Genomic DNA, 24,940 nt, shown 5'->3' on the forward strand with positions numbered 1-24,940 from the left:
AACAACTGCTTTATGAGGTGACACATAACAGAAGCAGACTGATGAAATAAGTATATTTGCATAGACCACTCACAGTTCCAAACTTAACACATTATAATGTGTTTTAAGAAATTAAGGGGAAAAAAATTGAGGAAGTTAAAAGGCAATAAGTAAATAAATTATGGGCAGACCCATTAGCAGACTAATTAGCAGATTAGCATCAGTAAACATTGAGAAACTTTTAAATGTCCTGTGGGTTTGGGAGATGCCATAGGGAACTAATGAGTCTTTAAGCTTTTAATCTATTGTCTGATTCATTATTTCACATTGATTTAACTTGCTGACAAAGGGTTCTCATAATTAGATTCCTTCTGCTTCTCTTTTTCTTTTATGCATTTTATTTGAATATCTTCTGTAGTCCTCATTACATATTAAGCTACATACTTTTATCTATAGTGCTTAAATACATTATAAACAGGTTGTTCCAAATGTTGTCAGATTCCCCTAAGATCCTATTTACCCTGATGCAGAATTAGTATTGTAAAGAGAAGTCTTGAGAGATGAAATGTAAATTAATGCAGTAATTGTTAATGTGGTAGTACTTTCTAAAGGATGTTAATGGTTCTTCAACTCTTAAAATTTTGATTATTTGGTCACAGAAATTTATTTATTTATTTATTTATTTTTTAAGTTTGTATGTATTTGACAGAGATCACAAGTAGGCAGAGAGAGAGAAGGGGAAGCAGGCTCCCCGCTGAGTAGAGAGCCTGATGTAGGGCTTGATCCCAGGACCTTGGGATCATGACCTGAGCCAAAGGCAGAGGCTTTAACCCACTGAGCCACCCAGGTGCCCCCAGAAATTTATTTTAAAATCCTGGTCAGTTAATGAAAAAAATCAGATGGCCTTTAAAAAGTCTTTATCTCATTTCATCTCTTGTTCACTTAACTCTTAGCTTTACCTCCTTTTTGAAATTCTTTTCCCTGGCTTCTGGGATATTGCTAGCCTTCTTTTCCTATTTCTCTTCTTGCCCCTTAAATACCAGTATTGTTCAGCCTTTTACTGTGTTTTGTTCTTTTTTTTTCCTGGCTCAGCATGTTCTCTTTCACTGGGCAGTCTTGTCTACAAAAGTGACTCCCAGATCTTTATTTCTAACTCTTAACATGTATCTGTTTCCTTTCTGTAGGCATTTGATAGGTCCCAAATTCCTCCCTTTCCCCACAACTTACTCTCAGGTTCTCAGTACAGAACTACACTATCCTCCCAACTCTTGTTTTTCAGCATTTGTCCCTACCTATCAACAAATCTTGGATTCTGCCTTCTGTATCTTAATGTGTATATATCCTTTCTCTGGATATTGTCATTACCATTATTGAAACTCAGGGCCTCTCTCTTGAAATAACCTGATAACCACTCTGCTTCCTTCTACCCAGACTATTCAGTTACAGTGGCATCATTATAAAATATATATTGGGTTGTGTTTTTTCCCTTTTAATAGTTTTCCATTATCCACAGGATAAAGTCCATACTTACTTCTTAGTAAGATTATAGCAAGTACTTGACAGTTTGGTTGCGGCCTGTCTGACTAGCTTGATCTTCAGCATTCCACTCTTACATTCCTTATAATTCATCTTTGCAAACCTGTACATTTCTTTGGGCATGCTGTATTCGTTCTTGTTTTGAGCCTTTGCTGAAAAGGACATGTTCTTTCTTCCATTCTGTTGAACTCAGTACTCTTTCTTTAAGAGCCAGCCCTAATGTCCTTGGGTTCTCAGTGTCAGTTAACCTCTCCTATATTTGTTTGTTATAGCACTTACCAAATTATAATTTTAGTTCATTTAATTAAACTGTTTACAGTTAGGTGTTAATTACATGTTGAACTTTGTTCGCTTTCTACCTTCTCCCTCCATTCTTCAAATCCATTCCTGACAGACTTTTTAAATACTATTAAAAATTAACTATATACGAGGCTTGGTGCTAAGTATATACTATATATTTTAGTTTATTTCTTAAAATAACATTGTAAGGGAGGGTAGTGTATCTCTTAGATAAGGACCTGAGCATTGCCACTGTTAGATGGTAGCGGCAGCTTCTCCAGAATTCACGTTCTCGCCATAAAACTGTAGATAATGAAGACCTAAATCTATATTAATTTGGACTCCCAGAAATTCAGAATTCCTAACAGATGAGTCATTTTTAATTCTGCGAAGTATGTTTGCCAATCCCAAACTTTATCTAAAACTTCTGTATATAATAGTTTTAAACAGGAAAAGACTGGATTACCTTGCAATTGACTATTGAAATAGGAAAAATTGTATAGTCTTTCTGAGTACTCCTTATATATCAATGAAGGCAATATTATTTTTTTAAATAAATTGTATAACAATTCAGATCTTTCAGATTGTTTACCAGTTAGTCTAAATTTATGTAGTGTCCATTAATTTGAAATGTTTTTTTCCTCAATGGAGACATTCATGTTATTCAAGTTAAGCTTCCTATTGACTCTTCTCATCAATACAGTGATTTCCTTGTTTGATTTTTCCTTAACAGCTAATTTATATTAAAATGTTGATGGTTAGGTAAGATCAGACTCTTCAGACTTTTGGTTGTAAGTGCTAATAGTATATAGCTAAGCTCTATCTGGGGCTGTTAGTGGTAGGATGCTATAATAAATAATATGAGAGCAAGATCTTTGTCATTGTGTACCGTTGCTCTGTCCCTAGTTGTTGACAGAATAACAAGTAGTAAGTACTTGTTGTAGATGGATAAATAACTGAAAGAATGGTAATAAGTGTATTAAGGGATTGGGGAAGCACCTGCAGAGGTCATGGTTTTAAAAATGTATTTGGAGAAAAAGAAGAGTATTAACATTTGTTGTGAAACTAATTAAAGGATACCAACGGTAGATTTAGATCTGTTTAATGCCAGTGTGCCTTAAAAGAAAAGGAACCTGAGATAAATTCAGTCTGTGCTTGCTAGAAGAGAGTGTGTAGAATCTGAAGCTCTGGTTTGGTAGGGAACAATCCTGGTGTTAGGTAGGGTGAAATGAGGTCAGGTATCTTTTAGATCTGTATTTGTTGTTAGGGTAACATTTGTACATCTATTGGCAAGGTTACTCTGTTGGACAACCAACCATGAAACAAAGTAATAGGGACAGTGATGTGCTTAAAAACCTAAAACATGTTTTTTATCAGTTGGCATCCTGTTAACCATTCTTTTTTTTTTTTCCCCCCAAAGATTGATTTAGAGAGCATGAGAGGAGGAGTATGAGGGGGAGGGAGAGAGAGAGAGAGAGAGAGGGAATCTCCAGAAGACTTTGCCATAGCTCAGAGCCTGATGAGGGGCTTAATCTCATGACCCTGAGATCATGACCTGAGCTGAAACCAGGAGTCAGGAAGCTAAACCATCTGAGCCATCCAGGTGTATATGCCTCCCCTTCTTCCATTAACCATTCTAAATTGTTAGTACTCTGCCCTCCCTCTCAGATTCATGAAATGACTAAAGAGCAAGAGACCATCACTTTGGCCAGTTAACTGCCAGAGTCAGAGGAGTTTGATGACCTTAATTAGCAAGTTTCTTATTTAGTAATTTAGAATTATGATTTATTAGCATAGATAAACTTGAAAAGTAAAGCAAAATAACTAAAGAAGCAAACCTATTTGGTGATTTATGCTAATTTTCTAAGGACTAAGCATGTATCTTCAATATTTGAGTGCTTACATAGTTCTACCCTCAACCTAATGGGAGGGAGCATTAGTCATTCATTAGCATGAGGTGTGAGTTAATCACTTGGAAGAAGCTTACCTTTTATGTTTTGATAATTATCTGTAGATTTGAATGAACTTGAGGACTTAAGTATGCATTCAGGCAGTAGCCTTTTACAGCCAGTCTAGAAGGTCATTAACTAGGTTTAGTGGGCCACGTTCAGCCCTCCTTCCGTTGCTTTGCTTTATAGTAATTTTATGATTACTAACCATGAAAATTAGGAAAACTGGCCACAGAGTTAGTCACTCGAATTTTGTTGAATAACCAAGTACCTTCATGGAAGAATTTAGTTTGTTTTAGTAAGTTTAAAATAAAATCATGTTAGTCAACCTAATGGCACTTTGAACAATGAGACAGGGGAAATAGCTGTGATGAAAAAATATTAGAAAATACTGTTTATAATTTGAGGGGTAGGGGAGGGCTTTTGAAATCAAGATCTAAATGTATTTGCCTTTTAAAAACATGTTGATAGATTCGAATACATAAAACATTTAAAACTCTGACAGAGGTAAGGTTTGAAAGACACATCTCAGATTGGTAGAACATAACTTGTAACATACATAACAGTATGTTAAGGATACATTAAGAATACATCAGAACAGTAGGAAAAAGTACAGTAGAAAAATGAGCAACAGATATAAGTAAGCCGTTATGGAAGAGGAATTTAAGGTTGTCAGCCTTAGTTTACAGCTATAAAAATTAACTCAAAAGTGGATCAAAGACCTAAACTTAGCAGCTAAAACTATAAAACTCTCAGAAGAAAACAGGTGAAAATTTTTATGACCTTGAATTTGGTTGTGATTTCATAGATGTGACACAAAAAGCACAGGCAACAAAGGAAAAAAATAGATGAACTGGACCATCAGAATTCAGAAACTGTATCAGAAAACTCTAGAGGGAAAAGACAACCCACCGAGTGATCAGAAATAAACTGTAAATCCTTATCTGTTAAGGGATGATATCCATATATATGAAATCCTATAACTGAACAATTAAGTGAAACCACCTAGTTAAAAAATGGCCAAAGGACTTGAAAGACATTTTCTCTAAGGCCTGGCAGTAAGCACATGAAAAGGGTTAAATCATCAGGGAAGGCAAATCAAAACTAAGTAAAACAACAGTTCACCCCCTTGGGATGACTATTTAAAAATAGCAATGAAAATAAGTGTTTTTGAGGATGTTAGACCCCTAGTACGTTGCTTGTAGGAGTGCAAAAATGGTGCAGCTCTTACGGAATACAGTTTAGCAGTTCCTCAAACCTGAAACAGAATTGCTGTTCTTTGCCTAGGTGTATAACCAAAAGAAAGGGAATCAAACAGGTGTTAATAACACTGATGTTTGTACCGGTGTTATTTACAGTAGCCCATTGGTGGAAACAGTCCCAAGTGTCCATCACCTGATAGACAATAAATAAATAAAATGTGTTAGACATGTAATATTACTCAGCGTTAAAAAGGAATTAGAGGGGCGCCTGGGTGGCTCAGTGGGTTAAAGCCTCTGCCTTCAACTCAGGTCATGATCCCAGGGTTCTGGGATCGAGCCCTACATCGGGCTCTCTGCTCGTCGGGGAGCCTGCTTCCCTCTCTCTCTCTGCCTGCCTCTCTGCCTACTTGTGATCTCTGTCTGTCAAGTAAATAAATGAAATCTCTAAAAAAAGGGGGGGGGGATTAGATTCTCACACATGCTGCTGCAGCATAGTGAACCTTGAAGACCTTAGTATAAGTGAGCCAGACAAAAGGACAGATGTGATTCCACTTAATATGCAATACTTAAAATGGGCAGATTAATAGAGACAGAAAGAATAGTAGCTACTAGGGCATGGGATGATGAGGAACCCTTCTTTAATTGGTTATAGAGTTTGTGTTTGGAGAGAGAGAAAAACTTTGAGATAGATGGTGGTGAAATATTTGCACGATAATGTATAAATATTTAATGCCCCTGAGTTGTAAACCCGGAAGTGGTTAAAATGGTATAAGTTTCATGACCTGTATCAGAGCACAGGGGAAAAAACTTTAAACAGAAATATTATCAATGTATACTGGAAATTAAGATTAAAATAAGATTTTTCTCCCTTAAGATTAGTGACTTACGAATTGAGAAGTCAAATTATATACTAGGTGCTGTCACCTAGCTACCTTATTAGTTTTTTCCTACATTGAAATACTTCTTTGCTTTATAACTTCTCCATATCCTAATCGTCAGTGTAACATCACTACTACAAAATAGAACAAAACAGACTGCCCTTGTTGTGTCAGTGGTTTGAGCTTTGTTCACATGTCGCTTTGAGTATTACAGCAACTGTCTAAGCATCAGAGGAAATTATGATTGGAAACATAATATGGTACTTGTTTCCCCTTTAAATGCAATGTCTTTTTTTTTTTTTTTAATCTTACTGTAGATCTAAAAGGAATTCTTTGGCATACCAGAAAAATGTAGGTCAGAAATAGATTTTGACTTTGGTTTATACTCTTGGATACTTTGAATGGTGCCTAGAGTTAGAAGAGGTAAATAGTACTTTAAACCTTAAAGAGTCAGGGTATATTAACAGATTTCTATTTGAGTTATATGTGAAGTTTAGTCTTTGGTACTTTACGCCCCCTACTGGTAAGCATTGGAAATGTGAATGAATAATTACATTTACAAGCCTAAAGGGACAGTTTTGTTAAAGCATTTATTAAAAAAATCAGAGGATAACATATTTTAAAGCTCATATGAAAGAGTTGGTTTAGAGGTCTGTAAGTCTTAGAAATGTCAGATGTGAAAGTGACTTAGTTTAAGTTTAAAAAGTTTAGGGGAAGAGACTGAAAAAGTGCTCAAAGGAAGCTAGTGTTTTTTTTAATACTTGGGAAAGTTTGCGTTTAAGGAATGAGACTGGAGGATGGTATTCTTTAAAAGTGGAAGAGCCTATAGATATGGCTTTGTAATACTACATTTATTACCTTATATATACTTAATTGTCTTTAACTGTTTTCAAAGGTCCAAGTTTTTATTTTTAATACTTAGTTTGATACAAATTTGTATAAGCACGTTTAGTATCTTAGCCTGCCTTCTTAACGGATTCCAGATCAAGAGGTTTCAGATAAATAGAATTGTTAATTAAAATTAAACATACAGAAAAGTTTATTTGATGACTGTTTTTTATTTATTCCACATAGTTCTGTTTCCTTTCTGTGTTTTTTAAAAAAAGAAGGGAGGTTTAGTATTTTGCAAGATTATTTAAAGTAAGCCTACATCAATTAAATTTATCTCTAAGACTATATACATTTACCTTTATGAAAATTGCATAAAGTAAGCTGTTAATTGTCTGTTTTGTCAGTTATTTATGGATGGAGACCTTAGGCTTTCCTCCCCATTATCATAAAGTTCCAAACCTACAGGTTAAGAGGGAGAGCACGTGTACATGAACCTGGGCCTTTATTGCAGACCCATTCAACAAGTAAATGTTGATGCCGTCTTGGTGCCAAGTCCTGTTTTGTACCAGGGGTACAGAGGGAGATAACAGAATCCCTCTCCTGAAGAAATTCAAGTTCTAATAGAAGGGGAAGATAAACTATATAATAGAAGATGTGGGACGATGTAATACATCTGTGTTAAGGCACCCAGAACACAGAGGAGAGGTACCCAACCAATACCTTTCTTTTGTTATATATATATATTTTTAAAAATTTGATTTATTCATTTGACAGAGACACAGTGAGAAAGGGAACACAAGCAGGGCTAGTGGGAAAGGGAGAAGCAGGCGTCCCGCTGACCCTATTACAAAAGGTGCCCCCTTTTGTAATACTGTAATGGTAAAACTAACACTGCCGATTAGCATTTTATATTTATATTAATTCTTAAACTCAATATGTTCTCAGTTACACATGTAGAGTAATAGGTAAAATGTTTAACATGTAACACGCTTTGGAAGGGCATTTGTATGGATGTGTCTTCTAGGGAGACGAGGTGAGTGGCGCCATTATTTAAAATAGTGTGTAAGTTCTGATGTGAAGAATCTAAAAAAACAAAACCAAGCTTACAGAGCCCAGATTGGTGGTTGCCTGGGGCAAAATGAGTGAAAGAAGTCAGAAGGTACAAACTTCCAGTTAAAAAATAAAGCATGGGAATGTGATGTCCAGTCTGGCAACTATGTGGTTAATAATTCTGCTGCATATTTGAAAGTTGATTAGAGAATAAATCTTGAAAGTTCTTATCACAAGAAAAAGAATTACGTGACTGTGTTGGGTGATTATTTCGCAGTATATACAGATAACAGTGCTGAACACCTGAAACTGATAATAGTACTGTATGTCAGTTACACCTCAATAAGAAAATAGTATGCTGAGACCCCCCTTGGAAAAATGATATAGCACTTTCCTGTCTTGGAGCTTATCATAATTTCACTCACTCCTGTATGTTTGTGCTATGCTGCTTTATTTTGGTTTTGTTTCCTTTGGTTTTTAAAGTTAAAAGCAGGGCTCCTGGGTGGCTCAGTGGGTTAAAACCTCTGCCTTCGGCTCAGGTCATGATCCCAGGGTGCTGGGATCGAGCCCCGCATGGGGCTCTCTGCTCAGCAGGGAGCCTGCTTCCCTTCCTCTCTCTCTGCCTGCCTCTCTGCCTACTTGTGATCTCTGTCTGTCAAATAAATAAATAAAATCTTAAATAAATAAATTTTAAAAGCGACCTTGGAAACTCTCTAATCTGTTTTTCAGAAATCAGTAAGGGATGTCAGAATCACCCATAGAATTTTTACAAGTTGAGCATATGCTTGGGCCTCCGCAGGTTCATTAGGAGTGGAGCCCAGGGATCTGTTGTTTTGTTCATAGATGATTCTAATACACATTCTGTAGAAAACTCATAATCACAATCAGACCTTTTAATAGAAAAATTCTGGCATTTAGATAAAGGTGTTACCTGTTAAGGGTCTTATAGGTAGTATTTAGTATCAGCTGGTTTCCTACCAGTCATCAGTGATATTCTCTAAGAAAACGTCAAAGGAAACTTCTCCTGAGAGTGAATAAACTAGGAGTTAAGGATACTTAGTATTTGTTACTTTATTTCTTTATGGTGATAAGTATTTTCTATTGGGTATTTCCTTTTCTTGGATTGGAGGGCAACACTGAAGAGTTCTTAAGCTCTGCTAATTTTTGAAATCTGTGGGTAGATTTAGCAGCATCAAAGTACATTTGAAAACAGTTAAACCTTCTCCCAACTCCTATCATTAAAAACAGAAGAAAGCCACAATAAAAATAACAAAAAGAGTAACGATCATTTCAAAGGTATGTAAGTACTAATTTGATTGTTCATGCAGAAAGTAAAAATACAGAACTACTTTCATTTTTTAAATTTTTTAAATTATTTATTTGACAGAGATCGCAAGTAGGCAGAGAGGCAGGCAGAGAGTGGGAGGGAGTGAAGCAGGCTCCCTGCTGAGCAGAGAAGCCCAGTGTGGGGCTTGATCCCAGGACCCTGAGATCATGACCTGAGTTGAAGGCAGAAGCTTAACCCACTGAGCCACCCAGGTACCCCAGAACTTCTTTCAGTTTAAACATTAATTAAAAATGCCCCCAAGCTGTATATCCCCTAAGCTGACCCTTAAGGAATATGATCCTGGAGAAAACTCATACTGTCATCTGTAATTACCCCATAAAATGCAATAACTGACAGGTTCACTTAGGGAAAATCTTATGTCATTCAAGTTTCGGTATACTTCTCTCTGAATCCAGGACAACAAAGTTGAACATACCAGAGGTCTGCCTGAATAATCTACCTTTGAAATGCGTGATTTACAAAAAATTAAAATGACTTAGACTTTATGAGTTTTGATCGTAGTTGATAAACATAGCCATGAAATACATTTTAAAGCAGCTGTGAGGTCCATACTTCAGAGAGCTGTTGACCCTAGTTCTTTGATTACCGTGGTGGTATAAAAAGACTGATATCCCTCTCTAGTAAGTTTGCTAGTAATTCCCAGCTTTGTTGGGATGTGAAGATTAATGAATGTTTAGTTCTTAGAATTGGAAATGAGGATTTACAGTTATTAGTTAGCAGTCTAATACTCAGATGCAGTGTTCCTGGAACTTTCATACATAATAATGGCAGTTTTAATTCGGGTTATATAATGTATATTTGAACTTGAAAATCTTCAAGAAATGGTTGCATATGGGAAATTTAAAGATACTTTAGCAGATCTTCATACTTAGTCTTTGGGCCAGTATTGTAAGAATATATATGAACATTAGTTGAGTCTTAATGTTTTTACCCAGAGGTTCTCTGTTTCTAACTCTTCTTTTTTTTTCCCATTAAAGTTATTGTATTAGTAAAATTCCATGGTATGAAAATAGTTAAGTGTTCATCTTTCTGTTGGTGGACATTTAGTTTGTTTATAGTTTTGTGTTAAAATCAAAACAAGCAGGGGTACCTGGGTTGCCCAGTGGGTTAAGCCTTTGCCTTTAGCTCAGGTCATGATCTCAGAGTCCTGGGATTGAGCTTAGCATGAGGCTATCTGCTCAGCAGGGAGCTTGCTTCCTCCCTCTCTCTGCCTGCCTCTCATTGTACTTGTGATCTCTCTCTCTCTCTCTCTCAAATAAATCTTTAAAAAAATAAAAAGCATACTATTAGAAAAATTGTTGAATGTTTCTCCCAATTTATATACATCATAGTTTCACTAAGGGGAAATACTGGGTCATCAAGTGTTTGCATCTCCTAATTTCTTAGTTAATGCCAACTCACTCTCCTGTGTGGGTCTATCAGTTTAGTCTCCACCAGAAATGTTAAGTTCCTGTTACACCTTTCTAATTTTTGGTGTTGTCAGATTTTAAAAATTTCTCTCACTTTGGTGAGCATAAAAGGATATCCTCTTGATTTAAATTTGCATTTTCCTGATTATCCGTGAAGTTGATCATCTTCTGTGATTTTTTTTTTTTTTTTAAGATTTTATTTATTTGAGAGAGAGCAAGAAAGAGAGCATGAGAAGGGGAAGGGTCAGAGGAAGGGCGGCAGACTCCTGCCGAGCAGGGAGTCTGATGTGGCACTCGATCCCGGGACTCCAGGATCATGACCTGTGCCAAAGGCAGTTGCTTAATCAACTGAGCCACCCTGGCGCCCCATCTTCTGTGATTTTTAAAACCATTCAGGTTTCTTCTATGAAATGTCTTTATTTCATGCCCCCCCCTTTTTGTTTTTCTGCAGAATACGTTGTCTTTTCTGATTGATAGGAGTTCCTTAAGAGTACTTTGGTTGTCAGTGATTTGAATGTGAGGTTTGCTTTTTGTGAATTTCCTGTGTACCTTCCTGTTTTCATCTCCTAGTTGTAAAGACTTCTGAACATAGGTGTAGAAGTTAAATCTACATTAAATTGGTTTTGTTTTAAATGTAAGTTTTTATACTGGCAAGACACATTTCACTAGCTGTGTTCTTTTTCTTCATGAGTTTGAGGACTATACTAGCCCTTACCTTTTTCAAGTAAATGAACAGAATCCGTTTGTCACATGCTGCCAGAACTGCGGCTGAGGTTTTGATCACGATTGTGTTGACTCTGTATACATAATTTGCAGTGAAAGGTTTCAAATAATGTTCATTTTCCATATATGTTTTACACTTTTTTTTGTTTATTTTTAAATACTGAATATAGAGTATCATGGGTGGGGTTGCTACTTAAAAAGGATCCTTTTTAGTGCCAATAATTTTTAAACGCTACAGGTAGAGCTTAGGTGCTTTATGTATTTAATTACCAAAGAAAAGTATGTAATCTGGAAACTCCATTTTTTTTAAGATTTTATTTATTTATTTGTCAGAGAGAGAGCCCCCAGGCAGAGGGAGAGGGAGAAAGAGGCTCCCCACTGAGCAGGGAGCTGGATGTGGGACTCCACCCCAGAAACCTTGGGTCATGACCTGAGCCAAAGGCTGCAGCTTAACCAACTGAGCCACCCAGGTGTCCCTGGAAGCTCAGTTGTTTATAAAAACTATTCAAAATCAAAGTCTCATTCATCTGATCCCCTTAGTGCATTCTTGGGGGTGCTTGCGATAGTGGCAGTCCTGATTTGTTTTCAGACCATTGTCATGTTTGGGAGGGTTGTTATTGTGATCATAAACATTTTCATCATTAAATGAAGTCCTGAGAATTGTATTGTCCCTTTATCCTAATAGAAGCTTATTTGAATAATACATAACTGTGTTTGAAACAGAACAAGGTACTTTTAGAATCAGACACAAATATGGTTGAATCACTGCTTTACCAGGTTTTGTGATACCAAGCAAGTTACTTATTCTTGTTCAGAGACCTTTCTCACCTATGAAATTGGGATATAAAAGTGTCTGCTTCATTATTCTAATCAGACAGATATTTACTGAGCCCCCCTCTGTGCTACCTTGCAAAGATTAAATGAGGTTACTTGAGTTAGGTGTTTGGCACATGAAAGTTGCTTTTTTGATGTTCTAGTTTCCTCTATTCAAGTAATTTTTTCAGCCTTGTTATCTCTTTTTTACTTAGAGTCTACACCAGGAGACAAATCTATATCACATTCTTGCACAACTCCTTCCACATCTTCTGCCTCTGGACTGAATCCCACATCTGCGCCTCCAACATCTGCTTCAGCAATCCCTGTTTCTCCTGTTCCTCAGTCACCAATACCTCCATTACTTCAGGACCCAAACCTTCTTAGACAGCTGCTTCCTGCTTTGCAAGCCACACTGCAACTTAATAATTCTAATGTGGACATATCAAAAATAAATGAAGGTAAATTTTCATAGTAACAAATTTTTTAATTCATTTGCATTGTGTAGAATTCTGTGATTAGTGAAATCCCCAGTTTAGGAATGATCTTTGTTTCATTTTGAAATTCACATTTGAGCTTCATTCTTTTGAGTTAATATCCTCCATTGTTTAAAGCCTTCAGTATTGTAATTGAGTTAGCAATACATGGATTTTTCTGTATTTTTTAAGACTTGCTATGTACCTGGTAGTTACTGGAGATAAGCTGTTGTGTCTGCCTAATGTGTATGGTAAATTTTTTTTTAAGTTAAAACAAAAAGCATTTCCCAAAGCTGATACAAAAACACTTGAATTTCTAGCACATTTCCAAAAAAACCTCTGGTATATGAGTAAATAATTATTTGGAGTATTAAAAATAGGGTGACTACTAAAAGTGGGAATTCAGGTAGTTCCTTTTTAAAATACTTGAAAAAAAATTTGAGATGGGAGGTAATGGATAACATTTTCCTGGTTTTCCTAGTTAATTGCATTGTTAATTCCAACTTTGCTTTTCATTATGCTACTAAATTACTTACATAGATTCAAAGAAGTCTGAATAAAAGTGGATGTAGTTTTAATTCACAAACCGAATAGTCCTAAGAGCATTGCAAAATTTTCTGTTTAGAATAGTCAATTTTGACTTATGTACATTGTCACATAATGTATTTATCAGTAGTAGTAAGTGGTTAAGTTCTTCATCTTAAAAATGGAGCTGTTTGAGGCGTTGGTCAGTAATTTTGTTTTTATTGTACTTTTCTGCATTTTGATTTTATTCTTTTTAGATAACTATGCCCTTCTATTTGATAGGTAACATGTCTTACTAGGGAAAGTGGGGCTTTTAAAACAGTTCGAAGAAGTAGTAACATAAGAAAATGTCAATAATAAAAGATCTTGTACTCTAAAAATCCATGATGTTCTTAAATTACCTAGCTTTTTAATGTCTGTTTTTAAAAGATTGTTGGAGATGGTGTTGGTAGGGTTTGAGTGCTTAGCTTGTCTAATAAAGCATTTGCATGAAATGGCTACATTTGTAACCTACCTTTTGTAAGATGACATTACATGTAATGCCATATTACATGTAAAGCCCTTTAGCTATCAATGAATAGGTTTCTGGTATAATCAGAAGTTCCAGTGAGCACCTAAATTTTAGTGCAAAGGAAACCACTGTTTTTCTGTACTATAAATCCATTCAGCTTTTTTCCTCTGCCTCAGATCATTTATCTCTAGACCCATTTTATTTTCTAGATTTCTGTTTTGAGACTTCCAGTTTGAAACACAGCAGTTTTCTCTGGGGTTCCTTTGAGTTTTTGAGTTGTTACTAATGCCTTAATATACCTCTGTGTTTTTATTTTAATTTAAGATATGTTTTTAGTTCTTACAGCAGCTGTGACACAAGCCTCATTGCAGTCCATAATTCATAAGTTTCTTACTGCTGGACCGTCTGCTTTCAACATAACTTCTTTGATTTCTCAAGCTGCTCAGCTCTCTACACAAGGTATTCATTTTCTTAGGTGTCACTGGAATTGTATGTTGATTCGGAGGGGATTCATAGCAAATTTTTCTTAGTCTTCAAAGAGATGAGCTGTAATGATTTGATGTTTGATTTTTTTTTTTGACACTAGTATATACAGTATTTTTATTTTTTGAGATGAGGCAAGCATTGACATTTATCTTGCAGTATTGCCATTAAATCTGTAATACATACTTAAATCAGAGTTTGTCAATGAAATATTTTACCCCAAAGGAGAATGTAAACTGGTATGTCCTCAATCTTTGTGAAACATTGATTATATTTTAAGAGTTGAAGTTTGGTTCAGGTTTGATGTTCAATGGTTTTTGACCAGAGGATACAGAAATGTTTAAGTCCCTACTTGAATGAGCTATTTCTCTTTTCTGTGAAAGCATCCAATGGAAAGAGACATACATAGGAACAAAGGAGAAATGAAAGGGTCACTTTGACTTGTCCCCCAGCCCCAATTCAGAAAACTGATAAACTGAGCCAGGAATACTTATTTTAAAATTGAAATATAGTAGTGAAAAAAGACTTAGAACCCTCAGGGTTAGCCTCATGAGGCAGGAGATAAAGGCCTAAATGTAAATTAAGAAAGAAATAAGAATGGTGAGGATGCCTTCCATATGAGAATAGGTTCAGGCTTACCTTCTTGCTTCAACCTAAGAAGGCGGTTGGGAGAGGCACTCACTGGGTGTCCTTGGTTCTGATCCACAGCTCATTTTAGTCCGTGTGGGCCCATTGAGTATTTTCAGACTTTCTCAGATAAGTGAGTGTTCTCTTTTGGGGTTCAGGTGGCATGTGGAGAGATGGAAAGACCTCTGCACATGTATCACAGAAGTGTGGGTTTATTTAAAATTAATTGCTTCACTTTTTCACAGCCCAGCCATCTAATCAGTCTCCAATGTCTTTAACTTCTGATGCGTCATCCCCAAGATCGTATGTGTCTCCAAGAATAAGCACACCTCAGACTAACACAGTCCCAATCAAACCTTTGATTAGTACTCCTCCTGTTTCATCACAGCCAAAGGTATGTTGCCTTTGAGGGAAATTTGGAAAAGAGAGCACTCACTTTTGGAAAAACAAGCTTAATGTTTATAGAATCTGTCGTGTAAAAAAAGCCCTCTTCAAGAATGTAGTGGTGGAGTGAATGATGGGTGAGAATGGAGACAGGTTAGATTCTCAATAAATTGAGGGCTAGAGGAGGGGAATTGCACCTGCCACTTTATGACTATTATTATTAAAGATTGTATTTATTTGAGAGAGAGAGAGTATGAGCACAGTGGGTGGGTGGTAGAGGAACGAGCAGACTCCTTACTAAGTGAGGAGCCCAACATGGGGCTTGATCCCAGGACCCTGAGATCATGAACTGAGCCGAAGGCAGATGGTTACCTGCCTGAGCCACCCAGGTGTCCCATCACCTGTGCTTTTACATGCTGATTGTTTTCTCTTCCTGATTTTGGGATTTGTGACATGGAGAGTGGAATAATTGTCTTAATACTTGTTGTATTAATTGTCTTAATATTTGTAGAATTTTTTAGCTCTAAAGGATAGGAGAGAATAGGTTTTCTTGTGGCTTTTCCTCCCATACTTTTATTTTAGAAAGGAGTCCATTTTTGTGCTAAGAGCTTTATATGTGTTATTTTTAACTTCCTATCATGAGAATCAACTACTCTTTGCTTCATTTATTAGATAAGAAAATGAAGCCTTCAGTTAAATCTGGTTTTTGTTGTGGAGTCAGAATTTGAGTCCTTGGTCTTTTCTGAACACAGAACCCATTTTACTCAGCTGTACTACCTGTGTTTATCCAGGCAAGGTCTTTCATGGATGACTCCCCAGAGCACAGTTAAAAATTGTTGGTCTTTTCTGATTGGACTATAAACAGGACCTTAACAATGCTACACTCAGATTTTGTATTACATCATTTAGTCTTGCCCGCAAATTGGTAAGCTTCTCCCACTTACACTCATTCTTTGCTTTATAGTTGTACTGTACCAGCAGAACATTAAAAGATTTGGAAGTTGGCATATGCAAGTTGCAATTGTCTTCTTAATTGTAAATTTAGGAAATTTAAAAGCGGGCTATTTTAATTCTTCATGCCAAAGATTTTTTACCCCCCTAAGGTTTTATTTTTAAGCAGTCTACTCAGTGTGAGGCTCGAACTCATTGTGGTAGTGGATTTGAATGCTCTACCTAGGCCAGCCAGGCGTCCTGCCAAAACTTTTGTATTGAAATCAGATCAGAAACAGAAGCCTAAAAATAAAAATGCATTGAAACATAACTTGAAAGTGTTTGTAGGCAAGGTTTAAGGCCTTCCTTTTGGCTTGTCCCTTTCCTATTTATTTATCTTAGTATGTTTTAGGGTCAGTCTGGACTGAATTTTAAATTCTGTGTTAAAAGTATTAGTTTATTGGGGCGTCTGGGTGGCTCAGTGGGTTAAGCCTCTGCTTTCAGCTCAGGTCGTGATCCCAGGGTTCTGGGATCGAGCCCCGCATTGGGCTCGCTGCTCAGCGGGGAGCCTGCTTCCCCCCCCAACCCCCCCACACCTGTCTCTCTGCCTACTTGTGATGTCTGTCAAATAAAATCTTTTTTAAAAAAAAGTATTAGTTTATTATGTAATTTCTTACTGTTTGCCTGCATTTTGATGGAAGAAGAGAATGTGAGTTTCAGCAATAGAGACCTTATTACTAGAACTTAAAACTCATCCTCAGGGTAGTATCTTTAGAGTACAATAAATGATGACTAAAAGTGAAGTAAGTGGTGGTGTTAGTTTTACAGTCATTTGTAAAATTAGCATTTCACATCCTGTAAGCATATGGCTATCGGTTTTTTGCATTTGAAAACTTTTCCAAGTTTTTTTTTTTTAAAGTGGGCATTCAGTAAGTAATACGTAGACCTTAGAAAAAAAAAATTTTTTTTTAAGATTTTTGTTTATTTATTTGACACAGAGAGAGAGCACAAGTAAGCAAAGTGGCAGGCAGAGAGAGAGCGGGGAGAGGCAGGCTCTCTGCTGAGTAGGGAGCCCAATGCGGTGCTCGATCCCAGGACCCTGGGATCATGACTCGAGCTGAAGGCAGCCACTTAATCAGGTGTCCTGAAAAATGTTCTTTTATGTTCAGAAGTAGCCAGGGTGTTGAGGTTTGTTTGGGAGAATATTAATCAAGAAAAAAAAAAAACTCAAAAAAAGGGGGTGCCAGGATCACCTAGTTGGTTAAGCATCTGCCTTCATGTCAGGTCATGACCTCAGGGTCCTCAGATCTAGCTCAGCAGGGAGTCTGCTTTCCCTTCCTCTGCCCCCCTGCCTCCTCATATTCTCTCTCTTGTGCAAATAAATAACCTAAAAAGAAGAAAAAAAATTTTAAAGAACTGCTGTTGGAGAGTATGACTTAACTAATTAGAAACGGCTCTCAGTCTGCCTTTGTGCCTTAATTTGGGTCTTATATTTGAAACTACTTGCTTTTTCTCTTTGTGGCATCTGAATATATATTATATGTATCCCCACTGATAGTCACGGACCTCTTGTTCCACCTCTATAGGGTAACATCTCTTTGAAGACTACTTCAGTTGAATTTTCTATGGGCCATAGCTCGTTTTCTTAATATACCAGTCTATAATTGTCTGCATATGTGGTTGAAATTTGAGCAGCTGTATTTGTAGGATGTGGTAATATTAATTTTTATTGATATAAAGGTAACAGTAAATCAGAAGAGCTGTTTTAGTGTATTGGAAGGAAAACTGAGCTCAACATTAGGAGAACTAGTTTCTTGTGCTATTGTGCTAAGAAAGTAGTCTTAGGGCCCTAGGCCATTTTATGAAGAAATTAGATATTAGTCTCAAAACTAGACTCTCTTCTAACTACATGAACTTTATTTGATTCTAATTCTTTAAATCTCTAGATTTTTCAGAGTTTAAGATTATCCAGCTGAGTTTGGAGGGGTGTGTGGATTTGGGAACTTAAATGAGCATGATTCACACAATTAAATATGTCTATATCACTGATAACTCATTTTATTATGAAACAGGTCAGCTCTGTTATATTAAGAATTATTAAAGAATAGAAATAACAGGGACTTCTGATTGATAGTACTTTGCTATTCTAGTGTCTATGGTATTTATCTGTGTAATAGAAGGCTGTCTCACCAGATTTTGACATTGCAGGTTAGTACTCCAGTAGTTAAGCAAGGACCGGTTTCCCAATCGGCCACACAGCAGCCTGTAACTGCTGACAAGCAGCAAGGTCATGAGCCTGTCTCTCCTCGAAGTCTTCAGCGCTCAAAGTAAGTTGATAAGTGCTGAAATACTATTCTTTTCATTAATATTGCATGTGGCATTATTTGAATATTACAAAAAATATGTATAATATAATTTGATCTCAGTAGAATCCATGGATAGGCTAAGTTTTATGTATTAAAAGATTGACAGAGGCAAATCTTATGTATAAGTAGGTGGTTATCTAGTAGGGAAGCCTGGTTATTTTTGAAGAATTTTACTTATTAGGATATGATAGGAGTAACAGTATGTGATTGATACCTGTAGGTAGAGGGCACCTGATTCTATAATACTTCACTTGTTGGAAATGACCTCATTTTTAACGTCCTCATAGCAGTTTTAAATTAGAGTATTGATGAAGCCAAAAATGTTAAATCTAAAACTTGGTCCAATATTTCCCAACTGGTATGTGTTAGGTTTTCCTCATAGCTTCAACTCTGACCTCTGTATGGAGTGCTTGTCAGATAGGGCTGTATTGTGTTGTCACATTTCTTTGTTAATTAACAAATACAACTTTAAATGATTTTCATTTGATTGATTTTCCTATTTTTATTTCTTGCTATGAGGTGGCAAAATAATTCAACTGTTGTTTTTATTGTTGTTTTCTAAACAAGCATTTCAGAACTTATACATCCAAATGAGAGTTGTTCCCTTCAAAATAATCACCTTGGGAAGCTGTCTACTTACTCCAGCAATGTTGCCATTGCTCAGAACATTTTTGGGAAATTCTTCTTTTAAATTGTCTTTAGAGGCTGCAGTATTATTTTAAATATCCTCAGTGATGAAAACTCTTCATCCTTTGGGAGATTTAGTTTTTGGAAATAACTGAAATTCATTCAGAGCCAAGTCTGGTGAAGCAGGTAGGAAATCAACTTGGGTGATTAAATTTTTGGTTCTCACCACCATATCCCCAAACCCTGGCCCAAACCATATAGTTTTAGAAGAATATAAATAGTCTGAGTGTTATGTTTTTGGTCTTATTTTGCCACTGAACTCATTCATTGCTGTCCAATAAAATGCCTGTATTTTGCTTCACATTACCTACCCTCTGCTTCAGTACTTTGTTCTGATGTTAAACAAAGGCAATATATTTTTCCCCTCCTTATCTACATGTATTTAAGATAGAATATTAAGTTGTGCTTTATATCTACAACTCTTAAAAAATGTGACCCATTTCTTAGTTACATTCTTACTAGTGTTTCTGGTATACAAAACCAACAGGTCAAATTTGGAGAGCACTCTTTAAATTTAACTGACATTAGTGTTTATTAAAAGGGCTCTTTTCCCCCCAAAAGTGTGTTAGAGGATTACATGATATAAATACACTTTGGATTTTAAATTCTGTTTATTTGATGTTAAAATAACAAATTTTTCTTAGGAATTTGGATATCTTTAATTTAGTAGAAGTAATGGACAATTTCTAGGATACCGACTTTTTAAAACATTGTGCACATTCAATTCTGTTTTTTCTTCCAGTAGCCAGAGAAGTCCATCACCTGGTCCAAACCATACTTCTAGTAGTAATGCATCAAATGCAACAGTTGTACCACAGAATTCATCTGCCCGACCTACATGTTCATTAACACCTACGCTAGCAGCACACTTCAATGAAAATCTCATAAAACATGTTCAAGGATGGCCTGCAGATCATGCAGAGAAGCAGGTATGACTCACAGCAGATATTTTACCTGTGGATGAGTGACAAAAATATAACTTCTACTTTTAGAAAATTTAATCTAGGTCACTGAATTTAAGCTATGTTTGAAATAACTAATTCCTAATTAGATTGTTTATAGTCACTCTATAAAATATTTTGTAAGTACTTGTTTTAAGGTATCTAGGAGATAATTTGTTATGGTTTCACATAAATTTTTTTTTTAAGATTTTATTTATTTGGCAGAGAGAGGGAACACAATCAGGAGGAGCGGAAGAGTTAGAAAGAGGCTTCCCACCAAGCAGGGAGCCTGATGGGGGGCTCAGTCTTAGGGTCCTGGGATCATGACCTGAGCTGAAGGCATGTGCTTAAGGACTGAGCTACCCAGGCACCCCTCACATAAAATATTTTAATATAATTATTGTTAAAGCTTCCATTACCAAATACTCAGCATTTAGCACTGTGCCGAGTGTCTTATTCCACTTCTCAAAACTGTTAACTGGTACAGATAGAGTTCTCCATTTTACCAGTGAGGCCCTTAGTACCAAATAAATTAAAATACCAAGGTCACCCAGTTAAAACAGTGATGGGGCTCAAAGCCACTGCACTTTTTCCACTCAGCCAGCCGTTCTTACAGTTTTAGAACTTCTTCAGATTACTACTATTAGATCTCTCCACTAGACTGGCAACGAGCAGTTAGGAAACAGTTTTGCTTTGGAATGAGGGACCTTTGAACATTCCAGTAACTTCTATTGGCTTCTCTTCCCGCGATTTACTGACTGAAACTTTCTCTAAGTTCACAGAGTTAATGAGTATCTTATGACACAATATAGTGAAGGCCCTTTTATCAGTGTTACACCTGAACCTTACTCTGGCTGACTCAGCATCTTTTATAAACCACAAATCATGAGTTCTTTTATCCTAGTGTTATCAAATACTGAAATTGGAAATACTGTTTTCTCCAGAATTTGAAGGGGAAATTCTTGAAAATTACCTCCCACCAATAGAGACAGGTTTTTTTCTTTTTATGTTTTTTTGTTTTTTTAAAGAAAATAATTTTCCCCCTTAGATTCACTATCACTTCTGTGGATTTTTAAAGGAGAAGGAGGATTCTGTAATCTTGGTATAAAGTTGTACTCAGAAATTCAATGATTGTTCTTTTGTGATTGTGACTTTTATTTTATGTGATCTTCATTTCTCTAATTATAGGCATCGAGATTGCGAGAAGAAGCCCATAATATGGGAAGTGTTCACATGTCAGAAATTTGTACTGAATTAAAAAATTTAAGATCTTTAGTCCGAGTATGTGAAATTCAAGCAACTTTGCGAGAGCAAAGGTAAGGTTTTCGTGGACAGGGTTTTTGTCTTAGCATTATATATCTTAAATCAGACTGAAGGATATAAATAGCATTTCATTTCTGAAATTTAAACTTCTCTTTGATACATCCTGTTCCTTAACACTGTAATTGCATTTTAAAAAAAGATTTAATTGGGGGGGGGCGGTGGACAAGGGGAGAGAATCTTGAAGCAGACTTCCCCCTGAGCGCAGAACCTGACATGGGACTCTTATCTCTAGACCCATGAGATCATGGCTTGGGTGGAAACCAAGAGTTGGATGCTCAACCAGCTAAGCCACCCAAGCACCCCACACTATGACTGCATTTTTATGATTTAATAATGTGCCCGGTGAATGGTAATGGTGTTTAGATTTTAATTCTCTAACCCATGGTAAATGCTTCATTAGACTTTATTCTTACAACTCTGTAAGGTACAATAATATTTTAAAAGTGAAATGGTAGAACACTATTAACTATACTGTAATCTTTTAAAAAATAAAAATATTTTTAAAAAGTGAATTGTTGACAGCAACTGATGATCAAGTGTCTTCTCTTCAATTGAGGGTAGTACTCAGTTGCTAAGGTACTTGTTTTAGTTGAAATTTCAAATCACTATTTACATTGTCTTTGGATCACCTAGACCTCTCTTAGAAATCTGGTTGTCTAGCAAGTATACCTATTCTCTGAATTGTTTTCACCTAAACACTTACTGTCTCACATTTCTTAGTCTAGTATCCTACTCAAGGATATCTACATCCCAGTAAATAGTATAGATATTTTTTTAATGTGTCTTACAAAATCAAGGACAAACTTTTAATGCCCTCTCACATCCTGTTTGTATAAGTTACTGGATCACAAGCAGAGTTAGTCTTAACATGAAACCGCAAATATTTAGTAAATACCAAGTTGGAATTTATGTAAACTTGGAAAAGTAAGTTTTTATCTAATCTTTCAATTACTAAAGTATCTGGAGTTATATTGTGAATAGGAAGTAGGATTTGTTGACTTTATGATTGTTCTGGAAGTACTTCAAGCATACATAAAACTTGACTGCATTTTGGCTTACTGAGGTAGGTGATTGGACTTTTAGGAAATTATTTGCAGCCTCAGCTATTGCCACAGTGTGCCCTGGTAAATAGCAGGCCACTTTATGAGTACGCCTAATTCCCTGGTACAGGCGGTAACTGTCATACTCTACAGAAGAGAGGGGTCAAGGTCGGAAGGGGAACAGTTTTACGAAGTTCATGGAAATCTCTAGTTTGTTTTAAATATTCATGTCAGTTGGACTTTGACTCAGCTCTGTTTTTCTGAGCCTGTGTTTATATTGAGAATTGTTCTTCAAATTAAGCTTCTTGTACCTTGTTAATTCTAGGCTTACACTGTTGTGGCCTAGAAAACACACGAAGTATAGGTTTGTCTCATATTTAATACCAGCTGCCGTGTGTGTGTGTGTGATGATATAGCACACAAACCACGTTTTAAATCAGTCTTTATAGTCAGATTATTGAGAAATTGTTAGAGAACTAGGAAACATTCTAACTTTTGATCTCTTAGTTCTTTAATATGTCGTACATTCACTGGTCATTTTGTTTTCACTCTAGACTAATCCATATTTATTTATTTTTAAAGATGTATTTATCTGAGGTGGGGAAGGGCAGAGAGGGGGAGAGAGAATTTCAAGCAGACTCCCTGCTGAGCACAGATTGCCCCCATGGGGCTTGATCTCAGGACCCTGAGATTAGGACCTGAGCTGAAACCAGGAGTCAGGACACCCAAGTAACTGAGCCACCCAGGTGCCCCTAGGTTAATCCATTTTTAATTACTTAGTCTTAATTGTAGTTATTTATTTTATCTTTTTAAGATATTTTTATAGTAAAGTTTTGTTTGGTTTTTCTGTAACATTTATATATGAACCATACAAGTTCTGATGCCTTCTTTTATTTTTCAGGATACTATTTTTGAGACAACAAATTAAGGAACTCGAAAAGCTAAAAAATCAGAATTCCTTCATGGTGTGAAGATGTGAATAATTGCACATGGTTTTGCGTACAGGAACTGTAAATCTTATTGCCCAATCTTAACATTTTTGAGCTGCATTTAAGTAGACTTTGGACCGTTAAGCTGGGCAAAGGAAATGACAAGGGGATGGGGTCTGTGAGAGTCAATTCAGGGGAAAGATACAAGATTGATTTGTAAAACCCTTGAAATGTAGATTTCTTGTAGATGTATTCTTCACGTTGTAAATATGTTTTGTAGAGTGAAGCCATGGGAAGCCATGTGTAACAGAGCTTAGACATCCAAAACTAATCAATGCTGAGGTGGCTAAATACCTAGCCTTTTACATGTAAACCTGTCTGCAAAATTAGCTTTTTTTAAAAAAAAAAATTGGGGGGTTAATTTATCATTCAGAAATCTTGCATTTTCAAAAATTCAGTGCAAGCGCCAGGCGATCTGTGTCTTAAGGATACGATTTTGAACCATATGGGCAGTGTACAAAATATCATGAAACAACTGTTTCCACACTTGCACCTGATCAAGAGCAGTGCTTCTCCATTTGTTTTGCAGAGAAATGTTTTTCATTTTCCGTGTGTTCCATTTCCCTCTGAAATCCTTGATCTGATTTTATCCATTTTTTTAAGGCTCCTCTTTTTCTCCTTTCTTAAGGCACTGTTGCTGTGGCACTTTTCTATAACCTTTTCATTCCTGTGTACAGTAGCTTGAAATTGCAGTGATCGAGCATAACCCACTTGTTTGTATAAATTATTGAGATCCATTTGCACCCTGTAAGAATGGACTTAAAAGTACTGCTGGGCATGTGTGCTGAAAGTACATTGATTGCTCACATATAAGGAAATGGCCCAATGAACATGGTTGTGGGAGGGGAAAGAGGAAACAAAGCTAGTCAGATGTGAATTGTATCTGTTGTAATAAACATGTTAAAACAAACAAAAAATTGTTATTTTTCTTTTCCTTCGGTCAGTGCATATTAGAATTTGAACTACCTGGGGATTCTTTATCAAAACTATTCTTGTTGAATATTTATACTTAATTGAAATAATTCCTTAAGGGAGGTTTTGTTTAAAGCATATTAACAGGAAATTGTGTATAAGATATTTAATGAAATATGAAATTCAACAAGAATGATTAAGTCACTTCCCAAGTGGTTGTCATTTGTTATAAACCCTGGTTTAACCTGTCTTGCTATTATGACATTTCATTTTGAAGGATGTTTGTGTTGTAGCTAACTGTTCAAGTCTGGTGCTGACTGCTGTTCTTAGCCATCACAAAACGCTAAATTTGTGTAATTGGAGCTTCCTTCTGTTATCTGGAAATGGTGGGAAAGCTCAGCTTTGTATATTGTTTCCTAAAGTATATTAAAATAAAAAAAGAAACTATTGCTACTATAAAATTACCTTGGCTTTTTTTTTTCTTTTCTAAAATATTGGTCACATGACCTTAGCATGACACTGCCAGTATTCTATCAAATCACAAGGGTTTCTTTATGCAGAAAATTTAATTTCAAAATCTTACCTGATCTAGAGACTTTTATCCTGTTGAGGCAGATATATTTATGTGCTTTCAGAACTGCCAGCACCAAGGGCTTATTTTGTGATGTTAGACATTTATGTTGCATTTTTGGATATGAAAATTCCAAAATTGCTCATGGGCTTTAAGCATATTTAAAGTATAGACGATA

The 24,940-nt window shown here is 36.1% G+C and overlaps 1 protein-coding gene across 8 annotated transcripts in view; it reads left to right on the forward strand.

Annotated features, from left to right (window-relative positions):
• Window positions 1-24,196, forward strand: part of WAC (WW domain containing adaptor with coiled-coil) — an 82,779-nt gene extending 58,583 nt beyond the window's left edge. For 4 of the 8 annotated variants that reach the window (XM_032847132.1, XM_032847130.1, XM_032847133.1 and 1 more), the window contains 7 exons: window positions 12,213-12,458; window positions 13,846-13,968; window positions 14,865-15,013; window positions 18,142-18,260; window positions 19,729-19,915; window positions 21,116-21,243; window positions 23,192-24,189. In XM_032847132.1, coding sequence (XP_032703023.1) covers window positions 12,213-12,458; window positions 13,846-13,968; window positions 14,865-15,013; window positions 18,142-18,260; window positions 19,729-19,915; window positions 21,116-21,243; window positions 23,192-23,261 — 1,022 coding nt within the window. In that variant the 3' untranslated portion in view covers window positions 23,262-24,189. Of the gene's footprint in view, window positions 1-12,212; window positions 12,459-13,845; window positions 13,969-14,864; window positions 15,014-18,141; window positions 18,261-19,728; window positions 19,916-21,115; window positions 21,244-23,191 lie in introns of all 8 variants that reach the window. The other 4 variants (XM_032847131.1, XM_032847129.1, XM_032847127.1 and 1 more) reach the window with 2 other exon arrangements.
• The last annotated feature ends 744 nt before the right edge of the window (window positions 24,197-24,940 follow it).

This window comes from Lontra canadensis, unplaced genomic scaffold, assembly GCF_010015895.1.
Source record: "Lontra canadensis isolate GAN:19392208 unplaced genomic scaffold, GSC_riverotter_1.0 scaffold185, whole genome shotgun sequence".
NCBI lineage: Eukaryota > Metazoa > Chordata > Mammalia > Carnivora > Mustelidae > Lontra > Lontra canadensis.